The following is a 20,308-nucleotide window of genomic DNA, read 5'->3' on the forward strand; positions in this document are numbered from 1 at the left end:
CGTTTAAAGTACCCAGTAATACTTGAAGCTGCAGTTTTGAGTTCCATGTTGCGTGCTTTATTTTGATGAATTTAATACCCAATGAACACGCAGCGATTGAGGACTCCTGTTTAACTGCTATTTTAACTATGGATGTAATGTCACACTGAAAACATGACAATTACATCCATGAATATAATTAAATTATTTAAAATAGAATGTACCATATTTCAAGCAAACTAAAATGAAGCGCACGGTCTCATCCACCGAGAGAAACTGGTTTGTCATTTATGGACATTCTCAGTAGTATGACTGTATGGGGCTTTCCAGCTTTGGCGTTGCGTATTGATTATAATAATTATAGCTGCAGGCAGCAATAGGCAGAGTCCAGGGTGGTCGGCTCCTCATTAGAGTTGTGTTTTGTGAAGTTTATTCGTTCTGGCCTGGTTACAGTGCATTTCCACACACACGATACATATGGAATACATCATTAAATTTGGCACTGTTGACTAACGGAAAAGCCTTCATTTGACAGTGTGGGTGGCCCTGAAAAGGACCTTTAGCTTGAGAAAAGCGCTCGGACTACTTGGAGCTGGTGTACTTGGTGACGGCCTTTGTGCCCTCGGACACGGCGTGCTTGGCCAGCTCTCCGGGGAGCAGCAGGCGGACAGCGGTCTGGATCTCCCTGGAAGTGATGGTGGAGCGCTTGTTGTAGTGGGCCAGGCGAGAGGCTTCACCGGCGATGCGCTCGAAGATGTCGTTGACGAACGAGTTCATGATGCCCATGGCCTTGGAGGAGATCCCGGTGTCGGGGTGGACCTGCTTCAGGACCTTGTACACGTAGATGGCGTAGCTCTCCTTCCTGGTCTTTCTGCGCTTCTTGCCGGTCTTGCTGGCGGTCTTGGACACGGCTTTCTTGGAGCCCTTCTTGGGCGCTGACTTGGCGGGTTCAGGCATGATGACTGGTCTGAGACAAGTTAGCAACAAGCAGCCGACTTTGGTGCTGCTTAATTTAATAGAATCCTCATGCAAATGAGGCTTTGTAAATCCCTAAGTCATACAAACATGGTTTCGTCTTTCCGTTGGAGAGTTGTCAATTGCGCGGGTTAACGGGACGAGACTGTTGTGTTCCAACTGTCATCACTACTTTATTTATTTTACAAATATTTATTGTTTATATGACCTTCAGCAGTACGTCACAAACGCCCGCCCCTATACCGAATTATTTATTTATCTTGGCCTAAAAACGACGTATGTTTAAAGTACCCAGTAATACTTGAATCTGCAGTTTTGAGTTCCATGTTGTGTGCTTTATTTTGATGGATTGACTACCCGATGAACACGCAGCGAATTGGAGGATATGTTTAACTTCCCTTTTAACTATGAATGTAATTAAATAACAGTACAAACATGACAAATACATACATGACTAATTTAATTATTTACAATAGAATGTACAACATTTCAAGCAAACTAGAATGAAGCACGCGCGCACAGTCTCAATAACTGAGAGAAACTGGTTTATTTGATTTATGGACAGGCTCAGTAGTATGATGACTGTATGGGGCTTTCCAGCTTTGACGTTCCGTATTATAATAAATATAGCTGCAGGCAGCAATAGGCAGAGTCCAGGGTGGTCGGCTCCTCATTAAAGTTGTATCTTGTGACGGCAGAAGTTTGTTCTGGTTACAGGGTGATTCTATACGAGATACATACGGATCAAAGATCATTCAATTTGTCACCATTGACTAATGGAAAAGCCTTTGTCTGACAGTGTGGGGTGGTCCTGAAAAGGACCTTTGTTTTGAGAAGCTGAGCGCTCGGTTTACTTGGAGCTGGTGTACTTGGTGACGGCCTTGGTGCCCTCGGACACGGCGTGCTTGGCCAGCTCTCCGGGGAGCAGCAGGCGGACGGCGGTCTGGATCTCCCTGGAAGTGATGGTGGAACGCTTGTTGTAGTGGGCCAGGCGACAAGACTCACCGGCGATGCGCTCGAAGATGTCGTTGACGAACGAGTTCATGATGCCCATGGCCTTGGAGGAGATCCCGGTGTCGGGGTGGACCTGCTTCAGGACCTTGTACACGTAGATGGCGTAGCTCTCCTTCCTGGTCTTTCTGCGCTTCTTGCCGGTCTTGCTGGCGGTCTTGGACACGGCTTTCTTGGAGCCCTTCTTGGGCGCTGGCTTGGCGGGTTCAGGCATGATGACGGTACATAAAAACCGCTACCTCTGACCTGGCAGCGACTATGCTACTGCTTATATAGAATTCTGATGCAAATGACGCTTTGTAAATCCCTCAAAGTGATTGGGTAGAGCTTGCAGGTGACACTGGGCATGCGCCAGTTGGTTTTGAAGACTATAACAGAAACTGAGGTTTGAAAACGAATGTCCGTAGATGTACTTTTATCTGATTATTAAAACGACTTATATTAAGATTAATGCACTACATGGTTTTCATATGAGAGCAATTGAACAACATGCTCCTTTTTGATTGCAAATGAGAATGAGAAACAAGATGGGATCATGATTAAAGTTCATTTTTTTTTTTTTAATTTACTACTTAACTGCACAAATGTTTCATCATAAGTGTTTTGCTTTTAAATGAAATAATTTAAGATGTATCAACTCACTTTTTTGTGGGTATATGAAGACAAAATAGAAATATATTTACGAAAACAAACAGCGAGCAGGTGCATATCAATGTAAATATTGAAAATATGAATGTATTTTTTTTTTTACGCTTTTAGTAGAATGAAATGAATTACAGAGAATTCCAAAGATAAAATCCAAAACTCTGAGTAATTCCGCAGCTCGTGTTGTGTCCGGATTGGTCCAGTGCTGGGCAGCTGGTGTGTTATTTGAAAAGTCCGCCAAAAGTAACTGACACAAACACAATGGCATCGAATTGTTTTTTACACAGAATCAACATAAACAGAACCTATGAATAGAAACGTCGACATTACAATAATTTTCAACCCAATGGTTGTGATTGGTGTCAGGGAATTTCAGTTATTGGGCTTCCAAGCGACCTGGATTTTGTGGAGTTGACGTGGTAAATTCAAGAGGTTTGTTTGTCACATACATACGTTCATACAAATACATAGTGAAATGTCTTGGCAATGCACCCGGAGCTTATGCACAATTGTTACTAAACCAAACATAATAACTGACCTCATTACTGCCTAGCTAAGTAACTGAGTCCTAAAATGTAATGCAGTTAGTGAACAGAACATATAGAGCAAAATATATAAATAAGGGATATACAGTGGAGTTAGAAAAAACAAATTAAGGGAATATTAATGCATATTTGATAGGCTATTGGTATTTACAGATGCACAGTAAAGTGCATGTGAAAAAAAGTGAGTACAGGGATATGCAGTACAATGTAAATGACAATAACTATTAAACTGAGAATAGGTTCAAAAAAATTTGCTCTTTACATAGAAGTGGGTGGCTCTTAAAAGAGCCTTTGGGTTTTTTTCCGAAGCGATCCAGTAGATTTACTTTCCCTTGGCGGGCTTCTCGGTCTTCTTCGGGAGCAGAACAGCCTGGATGTTGGGCAGGACGCCGCCCTGAGCGATGGTCACTCCGCCCAGCAGCTTGTTGAGCTCCTCGTCGTTGCGGACGGCCAGCTGCAGGTGACGGGGGATGATGCGGGTCTTCTTGTTGTCGCGGGCAGCGTTTCCAGCCAACTCCAGGATCTCAGCGGTCAGATACTCCAGCACGGCCGCCAGGTAGACGGGGGCGCCGGCACCGACGCGCTGGGCGTAGTTGCCTTTGCGCAGGAGCCTGTGAACGCGGCCAACGGGGAACTGGAGTCCGGCACGAGAGGAGCGGGTCTTGGCCTTCGCTCTGGCTTTGCCGCCTTGTTTACCTCTTCCAGACATGATCACAACGACTCCAAACAACTGAAGACTGAACCAGCCGCTCGGCAGCGCTGTATTTTAAGTTTGCAGGAACGAACTGATTGGTCAGCTCTGACCCGAGTATTGTCTTCCAATCAGAATTAAGCCCCAGAACCGTAACGCAGCAAATCCAAAGCAGTAGTTTGTGTCTGCAATCAAGTGATTTGTTTTTTTGTATTTTCTAACTGAAATTAGATTATTTATATCCATGTTGTGCTTTTTTATTCATTGTTTATAGTATTTATAAATACACTTCGTTTCTCGGTAAATAATCCGTTTTAAACACTGCTAATTATTAATCATAATAATTTGTATTTCAATTAATCTTTTAATTTTATTTTTTAATTACAATTATTCTCTCCACCACAGTTGTGAGTTGAAAAAAATATAGTCATGTCGCAAAGTCCTGAGCTCTCTCTCTCTCTCTCTCTCTCTCTCTCTCTCTTTCTCTCTCTCTCGCCTATCTTATAAGGTAATTCGCGCATTCACACACATGAAGTTGTGAAAGGTCCGCTTGCTTGACGCACAACTTCACTCCAGTCGGTAAACTCCATAGTTTAATGAACACCTTGCCGCCACAATGAACACCTTGAGCCTCTCTGTGAAACCCGGTGTGTCCTGTCCTCCACCGAGAGAGTCGAGATCTCCAGGTCGGTCCCATCTGACGACCGTTCAGCGGACACACACACAGCACTGGGTCCCAATAAATGATTATAATTCATATGTTTTCCAGAATCAATAAGCTTTAACAAGGTTTCATTCCCAAAAATACTTGATCAATGTTTTAATCAGTTATGGCCAAAATGTGCTGTGTTCTTGTTTTCAGTCAGCTTCAATAACATAGTTGAGATGTTGAGTTATTTTTTAACAAATCGCCCATTATTCCTTATTTAAACTTAATTGTTTGATATTACGCAATTTTTTTAATGTAATTGTATATTGTTATTTATTTGGTGAATGAATGACATGGAGTATGTGACACAATGGAGCAGATGACTTGGCTCATTGTGTACTATAAATGCTTACCGCTTGCGCATTCCATGAAAGTTTGGTGGCCGCGTGTATACTGTAGACCAGGGGTGGGAAATTCATTTTTACAGGGGGCCACGTGAGAAACCTGAGCTGTGTTGGAGGGCCGAACCAACAATAACTTGATCATAATTCTGCTCAATATTAATTTTCTCCCATTGTAAAAAACAGGAAATTATTAATTTTGATTAGCTGCTACTGGTAATCAGAAAAAAATGATATTCTGTAAATATTCATATAAATATATGAAACTGGTGTCGGTCAAATAGGAAAATACTCCTACAGAACTAGTAAACAGTAAAAACAAAAACAATCATTACGTCAGTGTTTCATTTTATCTTTAACGTGTTAATCTTCAGAAATACTGAAAAAGTGTTTTGCAGTATGTTAAAGAGAAGCAATCGGTCAACTTGATACAAAAAGCAATAAGTGCTTTTAATGTTTTTCATTTCATTTTACTTGTTCAGTAAAATCCAGTCTGTCTTGGGATTGAACAAGTGCAATGAAATCTGGCTCAATGTCTGAGGTGGATATGGGAAGGACAGCTGAGAGGTGATCATCAGTGATAGAGGATCTGTATCTGGATTTGTTGAACTTCATCACTGAGAATGTCTGTTCACATACATAGGGAGATCCAAATAGGACTAGAATCTTCTGAGCATGCATCCTCATGTGTGGAAAGTTCTCCTCTTTGAGGGAAGAGTGAAAATCAAGCAGTGAGACTGATCTCTGAAGTGCTCTGGTCAATGAGTTCCATCTGAACATCACTGGGTGCATTATCCACACTGCAGGTGAACGGAGAATAAACCATGTGCATTTCACTCTCAACTGTTTTAAAGTCCTGATATTGCCTTGAAAACTCACCATGCAGTGCTTCTAACGTGGAAGAATACCAGTGGAGGTGATCAGCTGGTGTGGCTTCCTTCAGTGTTGGCAAGTGGGTGAGAATGTTGTACTCCATTTGGCTTGAGTGAAGCTGCAACATTCTAATGAAAGCACTGCGCTGTACATTTCATGCACAAAAAGGCCCTTGCATTGCAGTCTTACATTTAGTTCATTCATTAGTGCAGTCACATCTACAGCAAAACCAAGGTCTGCCATCCAGTCTGCATCTGAAAACTGTGGGATGGCATTTCCTTTCTTTGCACAGAACTCGTGAAGCTCTTCTCTCAGGTCCCAAACACTTTCAGCACTTTGCCCAGGCTGAGCCACCTGATAGCTGTGTGATAGCTCATGTCACCATGTTCAGTCTCATTTTCCTCCAAAAGTGCAACAAACTGTCTGTGATTCAGTGCTCTTGCCTGATGAAGTTAACCATTTTAGTTACAACATCAACAACATGGTTCATTTTTAACATTGACTTACACAACACTTTCTGATGGATAATACAATGCAAACATGTCAATATCTGCTCAGGGTTCATTTCTGTCACTTTATCCTGCATTCTCTTCAAAAGTCCAACATTTTTCCCCTTCAGATTTGGACAACCATTCGTTGTCACACCTGCCAGCTTGTCCCATTTCAGTCCCAACTTGTCCAAACATGCATTTACCTCCGTGAACAAATCACTCCCAGTTGTTGTCCCTTTCGTTGACTGCATGGCTGCCAGCTCCTCTGTGATTTAAAGTCTGTATTTATCCCATGTAAGAAGATGAGTAGCTGGGCAGTGTCACATACATCGCAGCTCTCATCCATAGCCAGGGAAAAAGTCAAAGTTGACCGCTCTGTTCATCAGCTGAAGCTCCAGATTTCATCGGGAGAGGGTCATGTACTCAAATGCTCCCTTTTTCTCCGGGCATATTAGTGATGCAGAGTCCAACAAACACTCCGTAATAAACTCTCCGTCAGAAAGCATTTGCATTCAGCATTTGTGACGCGGTAAGTCAGCACCTGGTTCTCCAGGTTGGGGGTTGGGCGTGGGGTTAACAACCTCACCCCGTAAAAAAAGCATGTTATGGAAACGACGAGAAGACGCCATTCTGGTGAATGGTGGGGACTCGTCGCCCAATGTTCCAGAAGGAACGGGAGGAACTGAACTGACTGACCTGCGTCATCCAGGAACAATCATAACACTTTAAACACCGTTCTTCAGGGATATTTAAACTGAACGTCAGAAGAGCAACAGACGCAAGTCCACTGTGTTTGTAACTTTTGGAACTTGTTCTGCGTTTCACAGAACCCAGAAAACTGTTAATAAATACCAAAATGACTAAACTGGACCCTGTGTATTGCTCCCTGCAGCTATCATCATCATTATCATTATTATTATTAGCGTCATCGTCATCGTCATCATTTCCACTCATAACTGCAATGCTGGTGGTGCCAAGCAAAGCCTCCCCGCAGGCCTCCACGACCTCCTGGATGAACTCTTCGTCGTAGACAACCCTCTGCTTTAGTCTTCTCTGAAATGAAAAATAGAAATAGTGTCTATAAGCAGTGAGGCAAACAGTGTAGATACCGTAGGTTTAAGTTATAGCGTTGAGTCATACCTGAGTAGTGCCTGCAGGTGCAGCGGGCCACCTCCAAAAGAAAGAACAAAAAAGGCACAGTTGAGTGAGTGGAGACTTAGGGATGAAATATGAAAGTACTCTGTACTCTGATCTTGAAGGCCAGTTTGGCCCGCCTGAGTGTAGTGGCTGTCTTGTGGTGATCTTTAAAATCAAAAAAAGTTTGCATTTGTTTTTGGTATAATGGTATAAATGCCCATTTTTTAAATCTGATTTTATCTCCACTGTTTTTAACAATTGGGGATCCTACATCACACAATTTTTGGAAAAGTCAAAGACTGGGTGTAGCAGTTCTCATGTTAAAATAACTTGACAATTCATCAATTCAGATTTGATACTCGATTCAGATACTCAAAAAATCAACAACAAAAAAATATCTTTTGGAGTATATAATAAACCTTACACATTAACCTCTATCAATAATTCCCAATCTCTCAAAAACAGGTATACAATTAAAAACTGGGCAGAACATTACATATCTCTGTTTATAAAATATATTTACAAAGCATACGTACAGCATACAGCGTACAGGAAGTGCGGCATACGGGCGTGGGGCGGAGCGTGTTTTTTTTACCTTTTGGGGGGGGGGGGCATCGCCAAACAAGCTGGATCTGCTACGCCTCGCCGCCGCCATGATAAGTCAGAGAATGATTATTTTTTTTTTTAATCATGTTTAGGTCCTAGGACCAGACAAATGGGTGAGATTCAAATATGTGTCCCACTGGACCGATTGTCGCGCGTGTCTAAAATCTCCACAAGCCGCTAAATGAGTTAAAAAAGCTTTCTGGGAGGAAAATAAGATTTTTCCAAATTAATGTTCCCTTGTCTCTGCTGGAGAGATGAGAGTAACATTGGTGGAAGGATGCTGAGGATGGAGCTGCCATCAAGAGGAAAGAGGAAGGCCAAAGAGAATGTTTATGGATGTGGTGAGGGAGGACGTGCAAGCGGTTGGTGTAAGGGAGGAAGATGCGCAGAACAGAAGGTATTGGAGGCAGATGATCCGCTGTGGCGCCCCCTAAAAGGAGCAGCCAAAAAGAAAAGAAAAATGTTCCTTTGTGGTTTTTTTATCTCTCAACGTATTTTCATCACAGAGTTTTGTATATAAATAGTTGATAAATGTTAAACCGTCAAGTTAAATATTCCTGTTAGATGACATTGTGAAATACAGTTCACTTACCGAGACTCTGAACAGCGTGAACGCAAATCAATCGTTTCCTTCAAAGCGACCATCCCGGTGAAGATCATTCTTCCAAATTCCATGTGATGTGATGTCACAATGTGAAACCATTTTGATGGATTCAAGATTCAAGATTCAAGAGGTTTATTCGTCACATACATATACATACATTCATACATATATGGAGTGAAATGTAATGCAACGCACCCGGTGACTACACACAATATGTCCTATGAAAATTTCTTTCTACGAGACCAACTAACTGATTCCTAAAACGTAATACAGTAAGTCAAATACTTTTAGAATAAAATAAAAATACATAGAATAAAATAAAAGAAAAAAAAAGAAAATGGAATAGATAAAGGGAATAGTCTTACTTATATGAGATAGACTTATGTATATGAGATAGGCAATTATGTATATACAGATATGTGCATTAAAGTGGCATGTGAATAAAGTGAGCTAGTGTTTGTGGCATAATACAGCAGTCACCAACAGTACGGCGCAGCAATACGGTTTCACTGAACAACCCAGAACAGTGACACAGTATGCGGTACAGTATGATACATACAGTACAGTAAGGTAGTGGAGCCTATGTGTGTGGCTCGGTGAGGACCCCTGGTGAGGTCAGCATTGACAGTTCTTATGGCTTGCGGGAAAAAACTCTGTCTCTGTCTCTCTGGTCTCGCTGTGTGACTGCGGAGGCGCTTGCCTGACCGCAGCAGCTGGAACAGTCCGTTATTGGGGTCATATGCACGTGCACGTGCATCCTCGATTGTAATCCACGCCTAAAGTCCACAATCAGCTCCTTAGTTTTGCTGACGTTCAGGTTTCGGCTGTTGTCCTGGCACCAGAGTGACAGGTCAGCCATCCCCTCACGGTAGGCCTGAACTATAATTGATAAACAGCAATCTCACATGGGCCCCCTTCCGGCCGTCCAGGTGGTTGAGCATGGTGTGCAGTACCTGGGAGACCGCGTCATCCGTGGATCTGTTCTGCTGGTACTCAAACTGCAACAGGTCCAAGGTGCGGGGGAGGGAGTTGCAGATAAAATCCTTAATCAGCCTTTTGAAACACTTCATGACCACCGAGGTGAGGGCCACCGGACGGTAGTCATTCAGGCAGGCTGGAGAGGCGATCTTCGGGACAGGAATGACGGTGGACCTCTTGAAGCAGGACGGGACCACTGATTCAGCCAGGGAGATGTTGAATATTGTAGTGAACACCGGAGCTAGCTGGTTAGCACAGGTTTTCAGTACTCGCCCAAATATGCCGTCTGGGCCTGTAGCTTTCCTGGTGTTCACCCACATCAGAGCGTTCCTGACCTCGTGCACAGACACTGAGAGTGCGCGCTCATAGCCAGCAGTGTAACTCCAATTAGCTGGCGAGCTAGCGGTGCTGTTGCCAGACTCAAACCGCGCATAAAAGGAATTCAGTTCGTTGGCTAGAGAGGCGTCCATACTCGTGGCTGGGGAGGAGCTGCTCTTGTAGTTTATTATTGTCCGCAGCCCCTCCCACAAGCATCTGGTGTCACCCCTGCTCCATCTGTAGCTCCACAGTTTCTCTGTACGTCCGTTTTGCGTCCATCACCGCGCTCCGTTTGTACGAGGCCGGTTTGTAATTGTCCATATTTCCGAATACAAGACCATCGTTGTAAGCGGCCGTGTGAGCATTCAGAGCGCAGCGGATGGATTATCGACCCACGGCTTCTGGTTTGGAAATATCCAAACTATCACAATCAGTAAATCCAGCTCTGGACCAGCCCTAATCAATAATATTGATTGATAATTGTATTTTTATTATAATAACACTGTTATATCCGTGTTATGGTATGGTCACATGTGTAAATATAAAAAACATTATACTTCGATTTTTATATTATGTAATTATAATATATTGTTTTTTACTTTATAAACTTGCATTCTGAGCATATTATTAATAATAATGAACCATTTGTATTACTCCTAGACACAGTCGCGAACCATCCCAAGTGGCCTTCTGCAAAGGCCACAAACTGAAGATTCACTCAAATAAGTCCTGGCCTATTTAAAATGTAACCGCCTACCACACAAGTTAATTCAATAAAAGGTTCAGTAAATAGTTTTCATTTTCTTTATGTAAGTTTCATATAGGCCCAGATTTGAATTAAATTCAACAATTCATTATTTTGTTCTAAAAAAATAGAAAAATAAGAGCCCTCCCTCTCTCGAACGAGAAAGGGAGGGCCGCACAGCGCAAGACTTTGCGACTATACAATCTTTTTTCAAAATGTGAATATCAACTGATGATTCAAAATTTGTCCTGTTTGAGTCAGATTGTATACATATAACACTATACCATACTATACTGTAGACAATAGGAAAAAAAATACACATATATTGATATAGATAACTCGGGTCAGCGCTGACCTATCAGATCGTTCCTAGAAGGCTTTATACAGGCACTGCATAGCAAGTCTATGATTAATCAGTGTTAAAATGATCAAATGCCATTGTCATTTACTTCTGGCGGACTTTACAAATAACACCAGCTGGCCATCTTTGGACCAATCCGGACACATCACTCACAATTTGGAGAATTTTTCTTTGGAATGTTGTTCCAGAGCTGTAATAAGCTTGATTCTTCTAAAATGTGACATTTATATCTATACTGTTTAGATGGCTATGCATGTGTTTATTTTATTTTGTTTTCTTAAATATAAACCGGATGCTGTATGTATGTACCCACAAAAATATGAATTGTTATAATTATCCCATCTTGTTTCTCATTTTCAATGAAATGGATCATATTATTACAATTGCTGTCATATGATAGCCATGCACTGCACTTGACACGACATAAGTGTTTTTAATAATCAGCTAAAAAGTAATTTACAAAACTCCATTTCTGTGTTCTATTCATAAAACCAACTGGCGCATGCCCAGTGTCACTTGCAAACTCTACCCAATCACATTGAGGGATTCAAAGAGCAAAATTTGCATCAGGATTCTATTAAATATAGTAGCACCGTGGTTGGCTGCTTATTGTTACTGTGTATCTCTGCACCGTCATCATGCCTGAACCCGCCAAGTCAGCGCCCAAGAAGGGCTCCAAGAAAGCCGTGTCCAAGACCGCCAGCAAGACCGGCAAGAAGCGCAGAAAGACCAGGAAGGAGAGCTACGCCATCTACGTGTACAAGGTCCTGAAGCAGGTCCACCCCGACACCGGGATCTCCTCCAAGGCCATGGGCATCATGAACTCGTTCGTCAACGACATCTTCGAGCGCATCGCTGGTGAGTCTTGTCGCCTGGCCCACTACAACAAGCGTTCCACCATCACTTCCAGGGAGATCCAGACCGCCGTCCGCCTGCTGCTCCCCGGAGAGCTGGCCAAGCACGCCGTGTCCGAGGGCACCAAGGCCGTCACCAAGTACACCAGCTCCAAGTAAACCGAGCGCTCAGCTTCTCAAAACAAAGGTCCTTTTCAGGACCACCCACCCTGTCAAATGAAGGCTCTTCCATTAGTCAATGGTGACAAATGTAACGATGTATCCACTTAGTATTTCTTGAAGCTTTCTCTGCATTTATAAAAAGGATAAAACCCAATGAAAATGCAGTGACTTATAGGAATAAATGTTTAACATGACTCATTGACACAATTTCTTCCACTTAAAAAAAAAAAAACGAGTGCCACAGTGAAATCAGGACACAGATTTATTGAAAGTCATTTGTCTATGAAATCTGTTTATGAGCGGCCTACAATACTGAGCAGCTGCTGTGGGATGATTCAACAGTGGTCTTCAGCTGCTGATTACCCAAATATTGTCCATTTTATTATTATTGTATTGACTGCAGCATCTTTACCTTTGTACTGGCATGGTGGCTTAGTTGTAAATACTGACGTTACATAGACAACGTTCTCGACCAAGTCATGTTTTGTTTTGTTTTTCTTCCTTTCCTGTTTATTTGGGACTTTTTCCCCGTGTTTATACGGTTTATCCCTCGGTTGCTAGTTTGATGACATCAAAAGTATAATTGTAAATATATTCAATTCATAATTCATATTCATAAATTAATTGATGAACAATGTATTCACTTATTTAGTGTAATAAAGTTAAGGTTGTCATATACCACATCAACATCCCATAATCCCAGTCTCTTCGAATTAATGCACTGTCTACTGTTAATCACTTTTAATAGTTGATTAAGGTTGTTCTTCATTCAATTATTCATCCCCTCCTCTCCCACCCCTGACTCCCCATCATCTATCCATCGTGTTTCCATCCATTCTCTTCTTCCTCCCCCGTCCTTTGGATGAAGGAGGAGGCTCCTTCATCCCTCCATCCTCTGCTCCACGTTTCCAACCAGCTCCTCCCGCTCACTCGTTTTTCACCCTGTCTCATTCCGCGCGGGTACGAGAAGAATGATCCCAAAGCCAAACAATATGGGGACGGATGAGCAGAACCAGAAGGTTCTCCTGCTCTTCCCGGGACTTGGCGAAGGAGGAAGGAGAGAAAGCGAGGAAAAACAAGTCCCAATGAACGACTGGATCACGAGTTAGTGCAGCGGTGTTAGCGGCCACATGACCCCCGCGTTCGCGGCGGATCCCGAAACGAAGGAAAGACGGATCCGGTGGTCTCTCTCTCTCTCTCTGTCTCTCTCTCACTCCAAATGCTCTGATCGCTTACTTTTAATTTCCGAGTCGTAGATTGACTCGCTCTCTAAATCTCTCTCGCTCACCCGCTCAGTCAAACCCTAGAAGATTATCGGGCTTGAGGCTCCTCTCGTTCGCAAACAAAAGGTGACGACAGATTCCAGAATCATTTTCCGGGGTTGTTCGCTTCGACCGAAACGTTTGAGAATCTTTCATCGCCAGCCAAGGCAGATTTATTTTTTGCCCCCCCCTCTGCTATTTTCCCATTTTCTTCAACTCTGTCAACTTTGCATTCCGTTCCTCCAGGTCTCTCGGTCCAGCTCACTAAGAGGAGCGCGGATTAGTCAGGTGAACGGCAGGAAAGCAGATCTGGTCGGGACGCTTGTTGTGTTTGTGCGCCAACTATGCTCGGAATTTGTTTGGTTCGATTGTGGCCAGTCTTTGTGTGTTTCATACAATTTCATACAATTTCTGAAGATTCAATTGCTATACATTTTAAATAGTGTACATTCTATTTTAATTAATCCTCTATTTTAAATATATTCATGAAGCATATTGTCATATCTACAGTTCGTAATTATTCATTTCAATGTCATTAAAGCACATACCGGGTGTTATGTTCTTTAATGACACGCTATTACAATTGAATATATAGTTAACATTGGCCACAAAGGATGCCGATCGATTATACAAATGTACGTTTTCAATATAATATTTAGGTGAACCGTTCCACGAAAGTAGTAGGATGCTCTTTACAGTAAACTTGGGTGGCCCTGAAAAGGGCTTTTGTGTTATGGAGTCGTGTCAAAGTTTAACCGCCGAAGCCGTACAGGGTGCGTCCCTGCCTCTTCAGCGCGTAGACCACATCCATGGCGGTGACGGTCTTTCGCTTGGCGTGCTCGGTGTAGGTGACGGCGTCACGGATCACGTTCTCCAGGAACACCTTGAGAACACCGCGGGTCTCCTCGTAGATCAGACCCGAGATACGCTTCACTCCGCCACGGCGAGCCAGACGGCGGATAGCGGGCTTGGTGATTCCCTGGATGTTGTCGCGGAGAACTTTGCGGTGACGCTTTGCGCCTCCTTTCCCGAGTCCCTTGCCTCCCTTGCCGCGACCGCTCATGTTTGCAGAACGAGTAGAATAAGCTAATGACTCCAGCCCCTCGGGTCGTGGTCTTAAAGCTTCAAAGCGGACGTAGAGGAGGCCACACTGACACTATGCTGCCAGTCATACAAACGTGGTGTCGTCTTTCCGTTAGAAAATCATTGCGCGGGTTGACGGGACGAGACTGTTCTGTTCCAACTGTCGCCAGTACTTCATTTGAAAATTAAATACAATAATATTGCAGAAAACATACAGTTAAACCTCTTTTCAACAAGTTACTCATCTATTTTCCAACGTATTTAGCCACTTTATTTTTTAAATAACTCACGATACAATAAGCATTTTCACAGATTTGTTTAAATAGAAGTTGATTCATTTAAAATGCCATTAGTAATATTTGTCTCAGAACTGAATTATTAGTTTCCAGTATGATGTTTTTTGACAAATCAGATAAGAGCAGATTGAAAACCATTTGATTCTGATCCATAGACATTTTCTAAAACATAAATATTATATGAACCATAGAAATCTATGAAACGTCATTTTTTTCAAATTACGATATTTTTCCCCCCCAATAGCTTGAAGCCTCTGAGGCCAGAGACAAACAGACAGACTGGAGATGAGGTGGTTTCTGACGTTCAATGGTTGATGAATAATATCAAAACAATGCATTCTGGCGGATAGTAGTATAAATTAACTACATTACATTTAGCAGACGCTTCAATTCTAAACGACTTACAATTAGTCAAACGCCGATGGAGCAATTATGGTCTTGCTCAAAGACACTACAGCATGCTAGCAGGAGGAGCCTGGTATCGAACCAGCAACCTTTAGATTAACATACACACTAAAGGGTTGATTCTGGCACCAATATAGAGCAGAACACGGAATAGTGCTTATTCCATGACTCAACCTATGGAGAGTCACATGGTTTAATACCGTCGTAAGGAAAATATATGAAATGCAAATATAAGATGCAAATAGAATAAAGCATTTGATGCAAAGTGGTGTGGCTCTTAAAAGAGCCGTTTGGGTTTAGATGAAGTGGGTGTGTCTAGGCGCGCTCTCCGCGGATGCGGCGGGCCAGCTGGATGTCCTTGGGCATGATGGTGACTCTCTTGGCGTGGATGGCGCACAGGTTGGTGTCCTCGAACAGACCGACCAGGTAAGCCTCGCTGGCCTCCTGAAGAGCCATGACGGCGGAGCTCTGGAAGCGCAGGTCGGTCTTGAAATCCTGAGCGATCTCTCGGACCAGGCGCTGGAAGGGCAGCTTGCGGATGAGCAGCTCGGTGGATTTCTGGTAACGACGGATCTCTCTGAGAGCCACGGTACCGGGCCTGTAGCGGTGAGGCTTCTTGACTCCGCCGGTGGCTGGGGCGCTCTTACGGGCAGCTTTGGTGGCCAGCTGCTTCCTGGGAGCCTTTCCTCCGGTGGATTTACGGGCGGTCTGCTTGGTTCTGGCCATTGTTGAAGCTTTAACTCAAGTGGTTTGGAAAAACTAGAATGAGCCACAGTCCTGGAGCCACTTATATAGTCCCTGCTGCGCTGCTGCTGTGTGCTGATTGGTCCAGAGCTGGGTGTTGTGATTGGTCAAACTCAAGGTGAGATCACGAAGAGCTGCACGGCATGAATACGCATGAGTCACGTGAATCAAAATGAATAAAAACGTAATTTGTAGAAACAACAACAATGATAAATCCTTAAAGATTCAAGATTCAAGATTTTTTTTTATTTTTATTTGTCACATACATATACATACTTTCATACATAAATGCAGTGAAATGTAATGCAACGCGACCGGTGATAGCACACAATATGTCCTAGGAAAAAATAAAAAATAAAATAAAAAGTAGAAAATTCCTTTCATAGACCGACTAACTGACTCCTAAAACGTAATACAGTAAGTGGAATACTTATAGAATACGATAAAAAATATATAGAATAAAATACAATAAAAAATAAATTGAAATAAAATGGAATAGATAGAAGGAATATGCCTAAATTGACTTTTAAAGTGACTTTCGTGTTTGGTTTGGCCCTGGAAAAAGTTTGACATTCAGGTTTGCATCGGTCAAACTCCTCATTTTATTCTTAGCAGTGAACAATAATCGTATTAGAATTGTAAAGTATGTGTATGTGTAAATATGTGACTTATTATCTATATAATATGGATGAATTGAGATTATTGTTGTAGGGAAATGATTTTTCCCTCCAGTTGTTGTAGGTTGCTCTCTATGAGGGTGTGGGTGGCTCTGAAAAGAGCCTTCGCGGGTGGAACAGTAAGGGGTGAATTTATTTCTTCTTGGGAGCGGTCTTCTTGGCTGCTTTAGGCTTAGCAGCCTTCTTAACTGGAGCTTTCTTGGCAGCGGGTTTCTTGGCGACTTTCTTGGGGCTTTTCAGCATCTTCTTGGGGCTCTTCGGCGCCTTCTTAGCCGCCTTCTTGGGGCTCTTTGCAGGTGGTTTCTTGGCTTTCTTGGGTGACTTCTTTGCAGCTGGAGCCTTCTTAGCCGGACTCTTGCTGGACTTCTTGGCCGCAACGGGCTTCTTGGCCGCAGCGGGCTTCTTGGCTTTTGGAGTAGCGGCTTTCTTAACGGGCTTCTTGGTCTCCGCCTTGTTGATCTTGAAGGAACCGGACGCTCCGGTCCCCTTGACCTGGATCAGAGTCCCTCTAGTCACCAGGACCTTGACGGCCATCTTGACACGGGAGTTGTTCTTCTCCACATCGTATCCCCCGGCAGACAGAGCCTTCTTGACGGCGGCCAGAGAGACCCCGCTGCGCTCCTTGGAAGCGGACACTGCTTTGACGACCATCTCTCCCACGCTGGGCCCTGTCTTCTTGGCTCGGGGAGCCTTCTTCTTGGGGGCTTTGACCGGAGCGGCTGGAGCAACTTCTGCCATAGTTACTTCTCTTCTGGAGGATTAATAATGTTCTCTGCGGAGTCCGAGCAAATCGACCCCGAAATGAGGCGGGGGCTGTACTTAAACACATCATGAGAACCGCAAAGACTCAAGCGATGGAGTCGGTCGCGCTGCGGCAGAAACGTCTCCTCACTTTGTGTTTTCTCTGCTGACTTTTGGGGATAAAATACACGGATCCAGTGAATTCTGGGGCTGTACGTATAACGGACACAAAGACAACTTCTTACCGTTTAATAAAAATGTACATGTAATGTCGGGGATCGAAGCGTTGTTGTAACGGACGCTGAAAAGCTATGTTTTGCGCAATGGAAATGTTGTCTTCACATCTCCACTTGTTTGTATTTAGTCTTTTTCAACTATTTAAACTGAAAACTAGAACAAAATCAAATTTCGCCCATTTAGTAGAGATGTTGGACAAGGGACAGGAGGTAAAATGAGTCCTCCAGTCCGATGTGTGATCTATTAAACATACACTCTCTCCTCGCCTTTAAACACACATGCAGCGGCGGCGACGGAAGATAACCTTCATTTCCTACATTTATTACACTGAATTTTAAAATCAAATAGTGATGACGGTACAACTTTTATTCAAAACGAATGAGTGATGAAGAGGATCAGAAACATTGAGGGGTTTGTTGTCTAATGTTAATATATCAGGTAATATTCATCACACCATTTAGGACACTGATTATTTGCTGAGACATTTAACCACGTCAAGTGTCTTTATCTGTTTAGCCTTCAGATATGAGCTATTCTATCCATACTATATATTTTACCACTGCTAAATTAAAGAAATACAATCTTATTCGGAATGAACCGATAGGTAGGAAATAGTTAAAGATTTATGGAAGATTAGGGCCTCATGAATCTCAAATGAAAACTCAAATAGACCCTGGTCTGTTTTACAATAAATGCCCGACGCCACAAACGAATGCATTATTCCCCCTCACCCTCCTACTATTTCCCAGTTCCATTTCAAGAACCGTTACTTTTCTAAGATAAATATTGTTATTTTCTTGACTTGAGTTTCATGTAGTTTCACGTCGTCGCCACTAGATGGCCGAACATGACCGTGGAGTTTATAATACATCTTAATGGAATTGTTTATGAAATTTTATTTCATAAAAGTTTATCATAGATTTGTATGGCTCAAAAAATAAAGTTATGTTTGAGTGAAATTTTAAATAAATAAGAATTATATCGCTTGGTTTATCATCTGCCCTTATCTGATTTTTAAAAATGATCATAGTAATCAAGTAAAAACTCAGTTCTGGAACATAGAAATGTTACTAATGACATTTCCAATTAATGAACTTCAATTGGAACAAAGAACAGAGTGAAAGTGCAATTGTATTGTGAGTTTTTTTTAAATAAAGTGATAAATACCTTAGAAAATTGTCTCGAGAAAAGTAACTTATTGAAAAGAGGTAGAACTGCATTTTGTCTGCAATATTATAATTAGGATATATTCATTTTTCAGATATTATGGTATTTAATTTTCAAATCAAGTACTGACGACCAATGGAACAGAAGTCTCGTCCTGTTGACCCGCGAAATTGAATTTTCCAACGGAATGTCAAACCATGTTTGTATGACCGTCACCTACACCGAGTACGCGAAAAGAAAGACCGTCACCACCATGGATGTGGTCTACGCTCTGAAGAGGCAGGGACGCACCCTGTCCGGCTTCGGCGGTAAAACTCTGCAACAACTCCACGAAACAAAGGCCCTTTTCAGAGCCCGCCCCCCAGTAACAAGCCACCATTCGCGGAATGGCAATTAAATACATTTTACTATATACACACACACACAGTTCCATAACACCCCCTTGGCCACAATGTTATATTTAATGTATTCTATGTAGTTATTGTCAGGACTGTACTCAGACTATTTTTTCCCCTTCTTGAGTAAGGAAACCTCCATTTTCAGTTCCTCCGGGGGCTCTGGTTTGATGACAATGTATTAAACAATAAATAAGTTCAAAATAAATATTTTGAATGATAAAATTGATGCATTTAATAATTAGTGACTACGGTGTGCGGTGTATGAGTTAACCTGCATGTATTTACTGTATAAAAATTACATAAAACAAATCGAATAAACAATGAGCTTTCATTGTGACTAATTAAGTAATGGAAAAGCCTTCATTTGACAGTGTGGGGTGGCCCTGAAAAGGACCTTTGCTTTGAGAAGCTGAGCGCTCGGTTTACTTGGAGCTGGTGTACTTGGTGACGGCCTTGGTGCCCTCGGACACGGCGTGCTTGGCCAGCTCTCCGGGGAGCAGCAGGCGGACGGCGGTCTGGATCTCCCTGGAAGTGATGGTGGAACGCTTGTTGTAGTGGGCCAGGCGAGAGGCTTCACCGGCGATGCGCTCGAAGATGTCGTTGACGAACGAGTTCATGATGCCCATGGCCTTGGAGGAGATCCCGGTGTCGGGGTGGACCTGCTTCAGGACCTTGTACACGTAGATGGCGTAGCTCTCCTTCCTGGTCTTTCTGCGCTTCTTGCCGGTCTTGCTGGCGGTCTTGGACACGGCTTTCTTGGAGCCCTTCTTGGGCGCTGACTTGGCGGGTTCGGGCATGATGACTGGTCTGAGACGAGTTAGCAACAAGTAGCCGACTTTGGTGCTGCTTTATTAAATAGAATCCTCATGCAAACGAGGCTTTGTAAATCCCTCAAAGTGATTGGGTAGAGTTTGCAAGTGAGACTGCGCATGCGCCAGTTGGTTTTGAAGACTAGAACACAGAAACTGAGGTTTGAAAACGAATATCCGTAAATGTTCTTTTATCTGATTATTAAAACGACTTATATTAAGATTAATGCACTACATGGTTATCATATGAGAGCAATTTGAACAACATGCTCCTTTTTAGTTGAAAATGAGAATGAGAAACAAATAAAAGTTAATTTAAACATTTTATACTACTTAACTGCACAAATGTTTCATCATGAGTGTTTTGATTTAAAATTAAATTAAATAATTTGATCAAGCAAATGACTTTTTTTGTGGGTATATGAAGACAAAATAGAGTATATTTTTATGAAAACAAACAGCGA

General features: G+C 42.6%; 8 protein-coding genes across 8 annotated transcripts; 1 reads left to right on the forward strand and 7 right to left on the reverse strand.

Moving 5' to 3' along the window:
* Window positions 1–561: 561 nt before the first annotated feature.
* On the reverse strand, window positions 562–936 carry LOC307247198 (histone H2B 1/2-like; the record flags this gene model as incomplete). The annotated part of the gene is made up of 1 exon (XM_080023288.1): window positions 562–936. The coding sequence occupies one exon, from the start codon at window positions 934–936 to the stop codon at window positions 562–564; it is 375 nt and encodes a 124-aa protein (XP_079879414.1).
* Window positions 937–1,645: 709 nt separating this feature from the next.
* LOC307247202 (histone H2B 1/2-like) lies at window positions 1,646–2,179 on the reverse strand (the record flags this gene model as incomplete). The annotated part of the gene is made up of 1 exon (XM_080023292.1): window positions 1,646–2,179. The coding sequence occupies one exon, from the start codon at window positions 2,177–2,179 to the stop codon at window positions 1,805–1,807; it is 375 nt and encodes a 124-aa protein (XP_079879418.1). The 3' UTR covers window positions 1,646–1,804.
* A 1,298-nt stretch (window positions 2,180–3,477) lies between these two features.
* On the reverse strand, window positions 3,478–3,864 carry LOC307247194 (histone H2A-like; the record flags this gene model as incomplete). The annotated part of the gene is made up of 1 exon (XM_080023284.1): window positions 3,478–3,864. One exon carries the CDS (start codon window positions 3,862–3,864, stop codon window positions 3,478–3,480), a length of 387 nt encoding a protein of 128 aa, XP_079879410.1.
* Window positions 3,865–11,647: 7,783 nt separating this feature from the next.
* LOC307247201 (histone H2B-like) lies at window positions 11,648–12,022 on the forward strand (the record flags this gene model as incomplete). The annotated part of the gene is made up of 1 exon (XM_080023291.1): window positions 11,648–12,022. One exon carries the CDS (start codon window positions 11,648–11,650, stop codon window positions 12,020–12,022), a length of 375 nt encoding a protein of 124 aa, XP_079879417.1.
* A 2,016-nt stretch (window positions 12,023–14,038) lies between these two features.
* On the reverse strand, window positions 14,039–14,350 carry LOC307247203 (histone H4; the record flags this gene model as incomplete). The annotated part of the gene is made up of 1 exon (XM_080023293.1): window positions 14,039–14,350. One exon carries the CDS (start codon window positions 14,348–14,350, stop codon window positions 14,039–14,041), a length of 312 nt encoding a protein of 103 aa, XP_079879419.1.
* Window positions 14,351–15,386: 1,036 nt separating this feature from the next.
* On the reverse strand, window positions 15,387–15,800 carry LOC307247205 (histone H3.2; the record flags this gene model as incomplete). Its single annotated transcript, XM_080023295.1, has 1 exon — window positions 15,387–15,800. The coding sequence occupies exon 1, from the start codon at window positions 15,795–15,797 to the stop codon at window positions 15,387–15,389; it is 411 nt and encodes a 136-aa protein (XP_079879421.1). The 5' UTR covers window positions 15,798–15,800.
* Window positions 15,801–16,624: 824 nt separating this feature from the next.
* LOC307247193 (histone H1-like) lies at window positions 16,625–17,230 on the reverse strand (the record flags this gene model as incomplete). The annotated part of the gene is made up of 1 exon (XM_080023283.1): window positions 16,625–17,230. One exon carries the CDS (start codon window positions 17,228–17,230, stop codon window positions 16,625–16,627), a length of 606 nt encoding a protein of 201 aa, XP_079879409.1.
* Window positions 17,231–19,457: 2,227 nt separating this feature from the next.
* Window positions 19,458–19,832, reverse strand: LOC307247042 (histone H2B 1/2-like; the record flags this gene model as incomplete). The annotated part of the gene is made up of 1 exon (XM_080023107.1): window positions 19,458–19,832. One exon carries the CDS (start codon window positions 19,830–19,832, stop codon window positions 19,458–19,460), a length of 375 nt encoding a protein of 124 aa, XP_079879233.1.
* Between the last annotated feature and the right edge of the window lie 476 nt (window positions 19,833–20,308).

Source organism: Zeus faber, assembly GCF_960531495.2.
Source record: "Zeus faber genome assembly, chromosome: 22".
NCBI classification, from domain to species: Eukaryota; Metazoa; Chordata; class Actinopteri; order Zeiformes; family Zeidae; genus Zeus; species Zeus faber.